Source organism: Thunnus albacares, chromosome 16 (assembly GCF_914725855.1).
Source record: "Thunnus albacares chromosome 16, fThuAlb1.1, whole genome shotgun sequence".
NCBI classification, from domain to species: domain Eukaryota; kingdom Metazoa; phylum Chordata; class Actinopteri; order Scombriformes; family Scombridae; genus Thunnus; species Thunnus albacares.
Window position 1 is genome coordinate 10,293,503 of NC_058121.1, and position 14,531 is coordinate 10,308,033.

At 41.8% G+C, this 14,531-nt stretch overlaps 2 protein-coding genes and 1 long non-coding RNA gene across 5 annotated transcripts; 2 read left to right on the top strand and 1 right to left on the bottom strand.

The window, feature by feature from the left end:
* Positions 1 to 54: 54 nt before the first annotated feature.
* On the top strand, positions 55 to 2,337 carry churc1 (churchill domain containing 1). Its single transcript, XM_044377208.1, has 4 exons — positions 55 to 278; positions 494 to 629; positions 1,804 to 1,874; positions 1,952 to 2,337. The coding sequence occupies exons 1-4, from the start codon at positions 240 to 242 to the stop codon at positions 2,042 to 2,044; spliced, it is 339 nt and encodes a 112-aa protein (XP_044233143.1). The 5' UTR covers positions 55 to 239; the 3' UTR covers positions 2,045 to 2,337.
* A 976-nt stretch (positions 2,338 to 3,313) lies between these two features.
* Positions 3,314 to 12,190, bottom strand: ttbk2b (tau tubulin kinase 2b). 2 transcript variants are annotated; one of them, XM_044377202.1, is made up of 15 exons: positions 11,969 to 12,190; positions 10,586 to 10,708; positions 10,275 to 10,422; positions 9,748 to 9,821; positions 9,501 to 9,641; positions 9,260 to 9,364; positions 8,670 to 8,735; positions 8,451 to 8,543; positions 8,244 to 8,369; positions 7,995 to 8,152; positions 7,550 to 7,739; positions 6,951 to 7,165; positions 6,375 to 6,843; positions 5,448 to 6,124; positions 3,314 to 5,247 (listed from the first exon to the last, which is right to left on the bottom strand). In XM_044377202.1, exons 2-15 carry the CDS (start codon positions 10,652 to 10,654, stop codon positions 4,902 to 4,904), a joined length of 2,877 nt encoding a protein of 958 aa, XP_044233137.1. In that variant the 5' UTR covers positions 10,655 to 10,708; positions 11,969 to 12,190; the 3' UTR covers positions 3,314 to 4,901. The 2 variants fall into 2 exon arrangements, with proteins under 2 accessions (XP_044233137.1, XP_044233138.1); XM_044377203.1 differs by having other exon boundaries at positions 11,962 to 12,190.
* Positions 12,191 to 12,305: 115 nt separating this feature from the next.
* Positions 12,306 to 14,080, top strand: LOC122999876. 2 transcript variants are annotated; one of them, XR_006407845.1, is made up of 2 exons: positions 12,306 to 12,394; positions 13,828 to 14,080. It is a non-coding gene; the product is annotated as an uncharacterized LOC122999876 (long non-coding RNA). The 2 variants fall into 2 exon arrangements; XR_006407846.1 differs by having other exon boundaries at positions 12,324 to 12,394; positions 13,831 to 14,080.
* The last annotated feature ends 451 nt before the right edge of the window (positions 14,081 to 14,531 follow it).

Genomic DNA, 14,531 nt, shown 5'->3' on the forward strand with positions numbered 1-14,531 from the left:
AGAGGTGACGCCGGAAGTTTAACGGCGGGCAGTTATCACAGATCTACAAAACAGAAGCTAAAGTGCTTGTGGGGTTTGCTGTGATGTCCAGTAGTGAGGATGTTATACAGATTTAATGAACTGCGAGGAAGCGTCGTTCCGTACGGAAGAAGAGTTTTTGCTAAAAGAAAAATAGCAGTTTGTTAGCTGTTTACAGTGTGTCATCGTCAACTGACTTTTTAAACTGTTTGTACGTTAAGATGTGCAACGGCTGTGTGCAAAAAGAGTACCCTGACCGAGTAAGTTAAGGCTATTTGCAGGCATTGTTTTTAAACGCTAGTAAATATACAGGACAACCAACCAGCGTAATGATGTTGTAACTGTTAGTTAGCTAGTTAACGTTCATTTATCCAGAGTTACCCAGGGCTCACATTCTCAAACCCTGATGATGTGGCACAAGATTTCGTGTGCGACGGAGAAGTAAAAAGATTTTTCCTTGTGTTTTGCTGCGCAGGGGAATACTTGTCTGGAGAATGGCTCCTATCTGATGAACTACCTGGCCTGTGCCAGCTGCCACCAGAGGGACTTCGTGCTGATCAGTAACAAAGCCACGGAGGATGATGATGGAGAGGAGATTGTCACATATGACCGTAAGTCACTGTTCCTGTGCTACGTTACAGTTAGAAAAGGAGACCAATGGACTACAGCCTTGGCACATTTACCAACCACATTTCTTTTTAGCAGACAAAATTAACCAGATAATATACAGTTTAAAGAATGTGGATACATTCTCCACATACTTATTGTGTAACTTACTTGTGTATTCTTGGTCAATTTCCCAGTTAAAGGACAGGTTTACAATTTTTCAAGTCTTTTAAAACAACAATCAGGTGCCCAAATGAATATTGAAATAGGTTTTTCTTGCCATAATAATTTCTCCTGTTCATCCTGGCCATTAGAAGATCGCTTCATAATGTACTTACAATGTAAGTGATGGGGGCCGAAATCCACAGTCCTCCTTCTGTGCAAAAATGTATTTAAGTTCATCAGAAGTTAATATGAAGCTTCAGCCATCAAATGGTAAATGGACTGCATTTATATAGCGCCTTTCTAGTCTCCCGAGCACTCAAAGTGCTTTAGACTAGATACCAACATTCAAGGTGCCATGCAAGGTGCCAACATGCTCACCATTTTCTTAATTAATTTGGTCTGTGAAACATCAGAAAAGTAGCAGTTTTCTAAAGCACAAGGTGATGTTGTCAAATTGTTCCTTGTTTTGGAAAGGAAAGACAGCAAAGGAAGGAATAGCAGCAAATCCTCAAATTTTAGAAACTGGAACCGTGAAATGCTTTTGCTTGACAAAAAAATAAATAGATTCCTGTTAATTTTCTTTCAATCCACTAATCAATTGAATTGAATAATCGTTGCAGCTTTACTATGACATAAGACAAAGAAAAGCTGCAAATCTTCACATTTGAGAATCTGCCACCAGAGAATTTTTGACATGTGCTTGAAAAATGAAGTAAACAGTTGATCAATAATATAAAGCTCTTACCAATGAGTTTTCTGTTGATTGTCTTGTTCAGCTCTAATAATATGCTTCCCTGTTATAGAAGCATATTAATGCCAATGGGTTTTTAAAAATGAAATAATCAGTAATCACACGCTTTTGGCTTTTTAGTTAGACTTAAGTTTCCTGCCAGTGTTCAGACTCTTCCATATGCCACCAATATTTATGAACTGTTGGTGTTAATCCACCCACCATTCAATAAACTCTCCACAGTGTGTTTAAAACTGATCCACTCTGTCCATTTGTCCTTCCAGATGTTTGTAAAAACTGTGACCATGTCATCGCCAGACACGAGTATACTTTCTCCGTTGATGACGAGTACCAGGTAAGTAAGAATCATGTGTAGTTGTTGGCATAGTCTTAGAAGTAGGCTATATATTAAATCTGTTTTGTATTGTCCAGGAGTACACTATGCTGTGCATGCTGTGCGGGAAGGCAGAGGACTCCATCAGTGTGTTGCCAGATGATCCCAGACAGTCTGCTCCTCTCTTTTAGACCTCAAAATACACCAAACCCTTTTTTAGATCGACTATCCGCAAGCTAATGGACGTGCCGCTGGCTGCTTGCTTCTGGTCTCTATCATTTTTATCGTCCATTCAGAATTTTATGCACATCTTCAATTAAGTACATAGTATTTTAAATATTTGGCTGATGATGCACTGATGTATGCTGACAGCAGTTGAGCAGGAAATATAACTTTTTATTTTAAAAAAAATCCCCTTCATGACAAAATATAAACATTCTGTATGTCATTTGACTGTTCTGTAAATAAACATCTTTGTATAATACTTTTTACGAAAAATTTGATTGCGCTAGATATTTTACTCTCCCTTGACACATATCTGATGTTACGAAGTCAGAATGACAAAAAAAGGAATCTTACTATGCAGCTGTAGACATCCTGACATTACTGTTAAAAATTCAAATGTTCATGTTTCAGGAAATATGTGTGCTAGAGCCAGGTATTTGATTTGATGTGGTACTCCTCCCAAACAGCAGGGGCAACATGGTCAAGGCCAGCTGAGCACTGATTTATTTAAAGGTCATGCCAATCACTACAGGTGTGCTGATGGTGAGAGGCAAAAAGTTTTTTGACTGTGCTCAGGATAGCAGCTATTTTGGTTGTTTTGGTTTCTCATTTTATTTTATATAAAGGAAGTTAATAGAAAGAAAGTTTGACACTGTCTCAAGGCAATAAAGAAAGCATTTATCAATTAAATTGAATAGTCTGCGCAATATAGAGTGCACGTCAGAACAATCATACCATTAGCAGCCAGTAGTGACTTAAAGTTTAGGTCTAGTCACTACGATGTGAAATAAATAAATACAGTATAATCACATGTTTATTCAATTTATGCGGTTATTTATATTGTCAAATAGGTTCCATGCCCAAGAAAAATACTGATAACCAACAAACTATACAGTATGTTCTGATAATCTTTATCTGCCTGAGTTCAGATGCTGCTTCTGTGTATTCCAAATATTGTGGAAGACAGAATTCAGTCTTCATTCCTCAAAGCTCAAAATGTATTTGTGAAAATATTAAGTAGCTTATTCTTACAGTCTCACCATCTGGCCATTTGGTGTAGTTTTATTTTTGTTGTAGCAGGCAAGATTCACATCCTACCTCCATCTGCCGTACTAGACTCTTTATATCTAATATATTTAATATATCTCATTCCTCTTATTCATAAACATCTATAAACCTGTTGAGGGATTTAGCTAAATTGTCAGAATGGAGTCTGTGTAGTAAGAAAGTCCAAAGACTGATTAATTTAAACTTTATTCAAAGAACTTCTCTGTTGAGAAGAACATCTAGATCATGTACGTCTTTGTCCACATAAACACGTTCTCTAACATCCTGTCAATTACCACTGTCAAACTGGTGGTTACACATCTTCTGTCACATTTAAAGTTGCAGTGACCACAATAAAAACTGCAGTGCATATGCAAGAAGAGGCTTCATTTCATTGTGGCTGTCATCTGCAGTTCACTCACCAGTTCGTCGTCAGCAGTCTCTTTTTGTGCTTACAGGGACGTCTGTCTCAGAAAGCAGCAGCTTCGACAAAATTTGACAAGTGATTGTACTCTGGGGACATGTCACAGTATGACTTGATGTGACTTCTGTTATAAACTCTTGATCGTAGTTTGTCATTTGATCAAAAGTTTTGTCAATGTTTAACTGTCACTTTAATCTATTGCTTGTTTCTTCTGTAAAACTAGTGTGCCATTTAAACTGTTCACAGTGACGTGTGTGAATTATCCAGAGTAACTGAGGCGCTGTTACCGGAAAGATGTTGCTGCTGCTTTTTATACATTTTGTATATATTTCTTTGTAATTTGGGTGAACTGACCCTTTAAGCCACACAATGAAAACTACAGTATGTGTAGCCAGGCGGTAATATTTTTGAGATCTGCCATTTATTCTCTTTTATAATATATTTTTTAAAGTGTAAAAAAAAAAAAAAAAAGATGCAATAACAATCAGACATAATGAAAAACATTCTTTTTTCTATCAGGTTATCAGCTTTCACCTCCTGCTGTTTTTCTTGATGTGAGAAATAAAAATGCACGTCTTTGCTGGTCTACATGATGTATTTCGATCAGAAGCAGTTCAATAAAAATACAGATGTTTTCGCCGATTGTACAAATGAATAAAAAAAATTTGCAATGATACTCATGCACTTGTACAATACTTAAGTATGAGTGCACTTACATGTACATTCTAATACGCGGATTCCTTTTGCATGACAAATATTTTCTAGCAAAGAAAAAGCACACTACTACACTGTGATATGCCAAAATGAGCAATTCATTGTTACATACTATAATTCATCTAGCAGTTTGACAGAAATGAGGTCAACATGGGACTGCATGCCCTGGTTCCTTTATGAATGCTGATGTTTGTATACTGCTGTAGTGTTATTTGCTATTAGTGTCTTAGAGCGAGTACATGGTTTCTATTAGTGTATACCATTTTCCTAATGGTACATATCTACAGTTAGCATCATTTTTACATCCCTCCAGTATTAAACACTGTCTTTTTGGTCTCATATTAGGCCTACATGGAGTGTTAAGAGAGGAATGAAATGCGAGGTAAGAGTTGGCAATCTCAAGGTTTCCCAAACCTTTTTGTTTCAACTGCAGGCATCAAGCCACATTGTCAAGTATTTTGAGATACACATCCAACAAATGAATAAATAAATAAATACAATTTATCATACATTTTACATTACATACAGTACATTCCCTTGAGTAAATACCGTATTTACACATGCTATCAGGGACTGGATGTGAGACAGCCTCTCGCTACAGTTGCACCACCCGGATCAGTCATTTGTGTCAAATACAGTCATCGGCTCACTTTGCCTGAGCCTTTACCCTCGTGGATCGGGCCCCTTCCCCTGGAGCTGTGGCCCCACTGACCCTGCATACCGGACCTGTCTTGCGGGTGAGCGTGCCGAGGAGGAGGGGACCCGGAGAAGCTGGATGGAGAGCGGCTGCGTCCCTGGAGCGCCCCGCCCTCGCGGAGCTCTTGGCGGGAGGGGGAGGAGCTTAGCGAGCGCTGCAGGGAGGAGGAGGTGCTGCGAGGGGGGGGGCTGAAGAGCATCCCGCTGCGGTCCTGCATCAGCTGGGTCAGACTGGCCAGAAAGTCTGCGTCGCTTGTGCTGCTGGCACGTACTCTTAACCGCCGCCGTCTGGAGAAAACAAAACACGACAGTATGATTGTAATGGCTGTTATATAATGATATAATTAAGTATTTATGATCAGCATTTCAATAGCCTTTCCATCTATTCATGACTGGCTTTTTTATTTAAACAGCAGGAGTCTAAATATCTACCATCTAATAAAAACAGGTCAGTGTTTTCTAACACCTCCGCTGAACAAAGCTCTTACCTGTTGTCAACACATGGGCGGATGGGTGGTTTCCCGGGAGGTGGTCGAGGCAGAAACCTGCTGGTCAGTTGCTCAGGTACAAAGGTGGCGCTCACTGGTCGCGGGATCTTACTTTTACTACCTGATGAGGAGGACAGAGAAAGAGGGTCTTCTCGCTCCGAGGAGAGCCTGTCTCTCGGTAAAGCGCAAGGCAGGTTGTCGCAGGACAGCGAAGGAGAGGGGGAGTGGGTGGGGGAGCCAGGGACCGGACTGCTCCAGCGATGACGTCTCTCCACGTTGAGGTCCCTGCTGGGGGAGTCAAGCGGAGCGCCGGGTTCTCGTACCGGGATTCGGCTGAATCTCGGGGACGAGGGAGAATCTCTTCTCCTGAGCTGAGCTGGGGGCGGAGAGGAGGACACGGTGACGGTGCTCTCCATAGCGCCTCCGGCCGTGTCGGCTTGGGGCTGCTGATTGGGCTCTGAGGAACGATCAGGCAGACCGGAATCACTCTCTGGGTCTCTGTCGTTGATCAGATGAGCGGTGGGGCCTTTGGCTGGACTTGGCACTGGAGCTAACTCCAACTTCCCTCCATCCTTTAAGAGTTCAGCGGGAGGTTCGTCAGATTTACCAGATGGGGCCTCTAGTGGTATTGCAGCGCTCTTCTCCTGAACAGGAGACTGTGGCGCACAACTGGAAGACTGAGAAGAACTCATTGATTAATAGAATGTGAAAAATTTGCAACAAAACGAAGCAAGAATAAATATTTGAAATATAAAAAAATAAAATAAAATTATTATATGAATAAAAAATGAAATTCCATCTTATTTTTATTTAAAAAATGTGTGAAATCCATTCAGATCATTACAAAATTAATCTAATTTTACAATAAGTTTCCTTTCAAAAAGCTGCTCTCAGGTCAAGCACAACAAAATGCTTGGTCACCCCTACCTGGTCCATCTGGGGTCTTCCCATCATGACGGAGGGCATTTGCCCCAGCATCCCTGGCAGCCTCCTGTGGCCCAGTAACCACGCGCCAGGCATGGACATCTGCGACATGACAGGGCTGCTCGGCACTGCCGGAGACTGGCCATCCTGCGGCTCAGAGGAGTGGTTCTCAGTCTCAGCGGGTGTGCGTGTCCCCGGTTTGTCCTCATGAAGTGCTTCTGCTGGTGGCTTGGTGGCTCCAGAACCGCTGCCTTGCTCCAGCTCCAGCATCACCCACTCCTGAGAGTCTCCCTCCTGCGGTACAGGACTGAGATTCACAGCGACGAAACCACTGCTCGCCGCGCCCTCTTCCGGGTCGGGGGTTGCTGTGCCAGAGTGCTCCTCGTTGCAGGGGGGCGTCTGCTGCCCGTATCCCCTCTCGGGAATGGATTTCTCTCCGACCTGTGAAAGGAGAGGACGCTGTTTGCCCAGGCTGAAACAAGATATTGTTAGTGTTAGAGGGAGTTTGTGTCACTTTCACAGAAATATTATTTTTTGCAGATTGTCACAAGTGCATCTGGATGTATAGAAAGTACTAACTAGGCCTCGAGGAAGCGTTCGATGGTGGGTTTGGGTTCGGGCGCGAGCCTCTTTTCAAATGCCAAGCTCTGACTGTGTCTTATCCTCCGGAGCAGCGGTGCAGCCCGTTCCAAGAACATGGTCTCCGATCGCACTCGTCTAGGAGAGCTCTGTATGGAGCCAGTGTTGGGACTCTGGTTCCCCTGGTTCTGACTGTGCTCATCCTCACTCACCACCTGAATACAATGAATGACAAGGCTGAAACACTGAAAATGTCTTTGAACGGGGAGGTAGACAGTCCCACCATCTTTTCTAGACTAAAATAACAGGAAGAATGAGAAGGTGAGACTCAAGGAGAAAAGCTCCGGGGGAGATTATATTCAAGGCTGGAAGGAGAAGATGTAATAAGCAAGAATCTTCAAAATGAATGTAGTCCTGAATGTAGATTTATGTTAAACTCCACCGTGATGTATTGCTGACTTTGGGGGTGTTTTCTGCATAAAAATCCACTGCATTGCAGCTAAACAATAAATCTCACTACACAGCATGAGAGGAATAACATTACAGCGGTAGGTAAGAACACTGTACTGAGCATTAACAGTAAACTACGTTGTCCTGACCTTCCTGATCATCGGCTGGGCATGTTTATGGTTGCAGTTGCGGTCAATCTCTTCCCATACATCTCCACCGGGCGTGGTTGGTGTGGGGATCGGGGGGCAGTTGTCAGCGTCACTGAGGCGCTCCCCTTGCAGGACATCCTCAGTGTTCTCCCTCTGCAGCTCGCCTGGCAGCACTGAAGCATTGGCCATGCTGTGGAGGAGAGGGAAGGTCACCCTGCAGCTCGTTTCCAAAGCGCAATTTAGAGTAGTGATTTCTCAGGGATCTCTGACAGTGCAGATTTCTAGTCTAAAAAAAGGCAGCTTGCTATACGCTGAACACATGTCCAACGGTGTGAGAAGGAAGTTTGAATCGCAAAAGTGAAACTGCCATGACAAGCTCAAAGCAATTTTAAAAAAATACATGGTTATATGTCAACACTGATTGAACTCTTTTAAATGGAAATACCCCAGATATGCTGGTGTGAGACGAGTGAGCTGCTGAGCAGTGGTTGCTGCGGCAGTGATGGTCAGCATATCCTCTGAATCACACTTCTCCCAGTCGTAAGGGTCATTCTCCAGCACGTTGTGGCTTTTCATAGCGTTCTCAAACACTGACATCAGGAGCTGTCACCGAGAAAACCACATGCATCAGCGTTTGACAGCCGGAGAGGAATAAACAGTGTGTGCAAAATATGCCAAACAAGAGACGGCCAACCTGATAGTCTGGCTTAGTGAAGTAGTCCAAGGTCAGGATGTGATCCAGGAAAATGCTAAACTCGGAGGGAAGGTGCTTAAGCATAAGTCTGTGGTCGTACGTCTCTTTTAGATTTCCTACTTGTTCCTGAGGGAAGAAAGGAGGATATTTGGTTTGTTGGAGCAGATAATTAAAAATCTACAATGAGGAACTTGTGGAAGCACATACCTTGTCTTTGATTTTCCTCCAGGGAAGCTGACCAACCATGAATTCAACCAGCATGTAAAAGAGGGACCACAGGTCATCATGACGACCCATTTCCTGCAAATTCAGAAACATGAGTGTTAGTAATTTAAAGGGTTAAATAGGATAGAATAGAATACAATTTTATTGTCAATGAGAAACTGAGAGTATGTATAAGGGAACATGTCCTTGGTGCCTGCTCACCTTATTTTTATGAGCATTGATTGAAGCATACCGCACAGTACCTCTAAAGCCAGCCACAGGACGAGGCTGAAAGAGAACCGAGATTGGGTTACTGAAACACAGATAACACAGTCTTTGTCCTTGAAACAAAGTTTACAGGTCCAGAATAACATTCTGAGGTATCTAAATAATATGTTAAAGGCAACTGGATTGACTGTTTTATGTTTGACTGGTGGGATTCGACCCTTTTTATGATGTTCACACATTCATGTCACATGAGGGTTGTTGAGATCACACAGCAGTCATGTGACAGTTGTTAGAGTCACGTGAGTGAAGTTTTAATTTGGTGTGAAATGTGTAAATTTGTTTGCCTTTAACTTTTAACTATTAGTATTTCTAGGTGTCCTATCACCTGGATGACTCCCTAGTGCTGTTGGACTACCTCTGGATCCACATTCTCTGATCAGACAGCATTAATATCACATACAGTAGCTGAATGTCTTTTCTTTTAGATCCATTTCGTAACAACACTTATTTGTATCACAGTAAAGCCTCTAACCGTTGAAACACTATGCTTTAAAAAGAGCCTACGGAGTAAACACGGTACTTACTGGACGGACTTCCTGGCTGGAGTTGGTAAACTGACGGGCTAAACCAAAGTCAAGCATGTAGCAGCATCTGCAGGTACTGGCTAGTCTCCCCATTGCAAAGTTAGACTGCAATTTTACAAAACAAAGAAGCACAAACAAGTTCAAGTATTGGTCATATAATATGCTACAGAAATTTGACATTGACTCATTTGATGTACAAAACAATAACAAGAAATTCACAAACTATAACAGGTCATCTTACAGGTTTAATGTCACGGTGCAGGAAGCCCACAGAATGGATGCTTTCGATAGCCTCTAAGATCTGCTTGCCAAGTCTCAAAGTTGTGGAGACGGAAAAGGTTCCGCGGGTCATGGTTCTGCGCAAATCTGCCAGATTCCTCCCCTTTAGACAGGAAATCAACATTGCACATCACATTCATGAAGCAGAGAGATATAACATCTGAAGCAAATGAAACACTTGACTAACATTTGCAGATCAAAAAACCTACCTGCAGTTCCATCACCACATAGTTGAAGCGATCGTTTCTGCCACAGCCCACAAAGCGACACACGTGGTCTTTGCCTGTTAAGGAAATAAATAAGTATAACATTTTATGTTGATGTTTGTGAATCGTCACTTCTGTAAACTGACAGCCAGACATCAGGCTGGCCTCACAGTTGATACTAATCTGTATTACTCATATGCTTATGTTTCTCAGGTTGAGTGTCACAGATTTCTGTGTACATATAAATACATATAGTGTGTCCAAATGTCACATCCTGTTTACTACTGTATGCAGTACCTCAAACATTTTTTTTTCACTGTATGTTTCACAGGCTCAACATTGTGTTTCGGTTACACATTTTGACTTTGTCTTAAAATATCAGTAAATTGTGAAGAATGTCTATCACAATTTTCCAGAGCCCAAGGTGATTTTTTTAAATAGCACTCTAATTAACAGTAAATATATTAACAAATAGCTGCTGATTATTTTTCTGACAATCGACTAATCGTGTTCCCTCCAATATCACTTACCCTGCAGCTTCTTCAAGACAGCTACCTCCATCTTCAGCACCTGTTTGGGTTGCTGAGCAGACTCCACCTTCAAGGCGACGGTGGCCTGGCTCAACTGATCCAAAACCTCGTAGATCTCCCCAAACCCACCACCACCTATCTTCCTCGCCTGTACAAAAGCACAAATGGAGATGGAGAGCAGGTGCAAAAGGGATCAACCCAAAGTGTTGGTGGGGGGGAAAACATGTGTGCTCTCTTTATTGTGGTTACTGGTGGTTTTTTAGTGAAATGACATGATTTTGTGATTTCTCTTCCTCTCAGTGACATCTTACCACTTTCCATCTGTCTCTGACCACGTCTGCCACTGACAGGATGTCTGTGTGCTCTCCAGCCCCACTCATCCTGAGTGCTCTCAGCTACGGCCTGCACCTGGCATCAGTGACGCAAGCTCCTCACTGAAACAGGGAACAGGTTTTCAGATTCAGTTAAATTTTCTCTTTGACAACCGCTGTATACTGCATGCTTCTTACTGAGTATGCAGAAAATGAAAAGAGGAACCATTGATTGTTACCGATTATCAGTGTTGGAAGAAGTAAAAGTACCAATACAGCAATGTAAAAATACTCCATTACAAGTAAAAGTCCTGCATGAAAAATCCCACTTAAGTACATGAGTACGTAAGTACATACAGTACCAGTCAAAAGTTTGGGCACACTTGGGAAAGTGTGTCCAGCCTTTTGAGTAATATTAGCAAAAGGGACTTGAACTATTAAAATTTGGTCCCTGACTGATATATTATTATATATGACATCATTAGATTATTAATACTGAAACATCAGTGTGTGAGCAGCATGTTACTGTTGTAGCTGCTGGAGGTGGAGCTAGTCCAGTGGTTCCCAACCTAGGGGTGGGGCCCCTGCAAAGGGTCACCATATAAATCTGAGGGGTTGTGAGCTGATTAATGGGAGAGGAAAGAAGTGATAAATGAGAGAGTGAAAAATCTTTTTTTGGTGAAATATTGGATCATTTGAACATTTACTGAAATGAAACCACGTGAGAAGTTTAGAGGGAAAAATTACTATTTGGTGGAGCTGTTAACAACTCATAGACATCTGAAATGTGACCCGACTACACACTGCTTCTTGTAAGACGTCTAAAGCCAAAAAGGTTGGAAACCACTAGTTTCATCTTTAACAATGTGTTGTATTTTAAAAGCTTGTTATATTATCCATTGTGCCAAATAAATGTAGTGGAGTAGAAAGTACAATATTTACCTCTGAAATGTAGCGGAGTGAAGTATAAAGTAACGTTAGCATCAAATAAAAATACTCAAGTACAATTAAAATTATCTCAAAATTGTACTTGAGTAAATGTACTTTGTTACTTTTCGCCACTGCAGATTATTGTGTCAGAGATAAAATGTTGAGAATAGCTGAGTTATACTGGTTAGCTCGTCGGTCTCATATGAGAAGCTAACCGATGCTTGCAGCTAGCATCGTCTGCTCTCACAACAATGTCTAACGTTACCGCGGCGACCAAACGGGTCATAAACGGCCACACACCGGTCGTCCGCGAGGATTAGCCGTTATGGAGATTATCGTCTATGTGACGGTGTTCACTGCGGCGGCTCCGGTGGTCCTGTGAACAAGCTAACTAGCCATGTTTACTAACGCAAAATGATAACGGTGAGCTGGAAAACCTCTCTGACCTCTTACCGCGCTTCGCTGCACCACTGCGATCCCGGTTAGTGTGTGAAAACCCGAACAGCCTCCATGCTCCCAGTCTGTTCTCAGCTAGCCAGGTCATTCCGAGCGGGCGTTTATGTCAGAAATGAGATGATGGTGATGAACCATAGCTGACGGGGGTTACGTTTAGCCAGCTAGCCTGCTAACGGATGCTGCTACCGCTGCTGCTGCTTCTGCTGCCCCCGTGCTCGGTCTCACAGCGGCGGCGGTGACGTCACGAGACTGGCCTCTCCTGATTGATCCGCAAACTCCCGCATCAATAAGAGCAGGAACACTGCATCACCCTCACTGCTGCTGGGTCACCAATCAGTTAGATCAATCATGACCATGATGATTGTCCAAAAGATGAAAGCTGTAACATTGGAGTAGCAGAGGCAGACTTTACCATTAGGCAAGGTAGGTAACTGTCTGGGGCCCCAAACTAAAAGGGCCCCAAACAGCTGTAGATTTATTATGATGTTTAGATAAGAAAAATATTGAATTATGTTACTATTATGTTACTCATTGTACCCTGAACTAACTTACAAAAGGCCCATAAAATGCACCTTTATACCTCTTTGTACTTATACAACATCAGAGGAAAACATTGTACCACCACATTGACTTGACAGATAAATGTTACTGATTACATTGCAGATTCAGACAGAAAATAAAACAAATAAAATATGATGCATCATTATTGATTAAACTATCCAGCATTATATAAGAATTAAAAGCCTTGAACACAAGCTAAGTAAATTTAAGTACAATGTGCTGATTAATACCTCTTTGTCACACTTCACCTTTTTTTTTGTTTTTTGTTTGTTTGGTTGGTTGGTTTTTTGGGGTTTTTTTATTTTTATTTTTTTTATTTGTTTTTTACTGTTTGTTGTTATGCTGTTGTATGTTTTTTGTCGGGGACTACAGATGCAAATTAGCTTCAAGCTAACTCCGGTGCAGTGCATCTTATATGTTTCAACCTGCACACTGTCCCATTCAATAAAAAAATAAATCAATAAATCAAGTAAAAATGTGAATGCAGGACTTATACAGTCTTTTTACTGTACAGCATTAATAGTTTTACTTCATAAAAACGTCTTGAGTACTTCTTCTATCATTGCTAATACCAACATTAAGGTTGAGAAAGGATGAAAATAAAGCAAGACAGAGTTTGCCTGCATCGGGCCCCCAAATCACTACATCAGAGTAACAGAACAGAGGTGCAGTAGAGAAATCTGGTGGCCTTGACAAGATATTCTTTCTGTTCAAGATGTTATAATATATTTTGTATGTAAAGACCCTACATTTGATTTTATTGTTAATGTGATGATTTTTTTAATTCACAAATGTCGTTTTCAAAAAAAAATGATCAATATTTTCTCTATTCCTTTGTGATTTCACATATTTTTTGAACTCTCCAAAATCTCTCCGAAACAAAAAGGGTATATGTACAATATTAATGATCAATTATTATAATTTAAATTTTGTAAACTTAGAATTCAATTTGCCTTTATTTTATTTCAATGTATTTATTTGTTATTTTTATTTTTATTTTATTGTTCTTGTCCTTCTATTTGTATTTCCTGTCACAGTGTCATGGTCCTTTGTCTCCCTAACCTGTTGCCACTCTCCCAGTGGCTCAGTCCCTCTCTCTCCCTGTGTGTGTGTGTGTGTGTGTGTGTGTGTGTGTGTGTGTGTGTGTGTGTGTGTGTGCGTGCCACTACCATGCTGCCAGATCGTAGCCTCTGCTTCAGTCAGTGTTACTACACTTCAAGCCACCTCACCTGCATTTATCCAGTTTTCTTGTTGTTGCCTGTTTTCCTTGGCCTAACCCTGTTTCCTGTCTCCAGCAGTTCCTTCTGCTCTGTCTCCAGCTCCTCGTCTCGTCTTGTCAGCCCTGCTTCCCTGCCCTGGATCCCCGCTCTTCCCAGCTTCCACCCCAATCCTCAGCTCCTAGTTCCCAGCTTCCAGCTCAAGTCCCAGCCCCAGTTTCCCAACTAGCTGCTCAGGCCCCAGCCCCAGTTACCAGTTACCAGCCCAAGCTTCCCCAGGCCTACATTCCCTTTCTCCAGCCTTTACAATAACTACCTTATTTCTATCATATCTCTGTCTCCTCACCACTGAGTGTCTGCACTTGGGTTCACCTGCTCCATCTCACGCAACACACAGTCTTAAAGGGATAGTTCGGGTTTTTTTAAGTGAGGTTGTATGAGGTAGTTAATAGTGTATTACCTGCAGTAGAATTGGGTTGGCACACTCCCAGTTTAGAGAAGCAGACAAGAGTGCTGACATGGAAGCTAAGCACTGTACTGCTGTGGACTGGACCAGCAGTAAAACATATTTTAGCCACCTAAAAAAACGTCCACCTAAAATACAATCAATATAAGTTTAAGTGTTTTATTATGCCACAGATCAGCTGTTTGGGTCAGAAAGTGCTACTGACACTGTATCTACTTGATTTGACTAATTTGGACGACTGAAGCTTCATATTAGCTGTAAATAAACTTTTAAATACATCTTTGTACAGAAGGAGGCTTGTGGATTTTGGTCCCCA

What these genes read in the sequence shown, in the direction of transcription:
- churc1 (XM_044377208.1), top strand. Translation starts at nt 240, where the DNA reads ATGTGCAACGGCTGTGTGCAAAAAGAGTACCCTGACCGA. An exon ending in AAAAAGAGTACCCTGACCGA is followed by an intron (nt 279 to 493) that starts GTAAGTTAAGGC and finishes TTTGCTGCGCAG; the next exon opens with GGGAATACTTGTCTGGAGAA. An exon ending in CCGTTGATGACGAGTACCAG is followed by an intron (nt 1,875 to 1,951) that starts GTAAGTAAGAAT and finishes TGTATTGTCCAG; the next exon opens with GAGTACACTATGCTGTGCAT.
- ttbk2b (XM_044377202.1), bottom strand. Translation starts at nt 10,654, where the DNA reads ATGAGTGGGGCTGGAGAGCACACAGACATCCTGTCAGTGGCAGACGTG. An exon ending in CCAGCCAGGAAGTCCGTCCA is followed by an intron (nt 8,736 to 9,259) that starts GTAAGTACCGTG and finishes GTTCTCTTTCAG; the next exon opens with CCTCGTCCTGTGGCTGGCTT. An exon ending in TCAATGCTCATAAAAATAAG is followed by an intron (nt 8,544 to 8,669) that starts GTGAGCAGGCAC and finishes CTGAATTTGCAG; the next exon opens with GAAATGGGTCGTCATGATGA.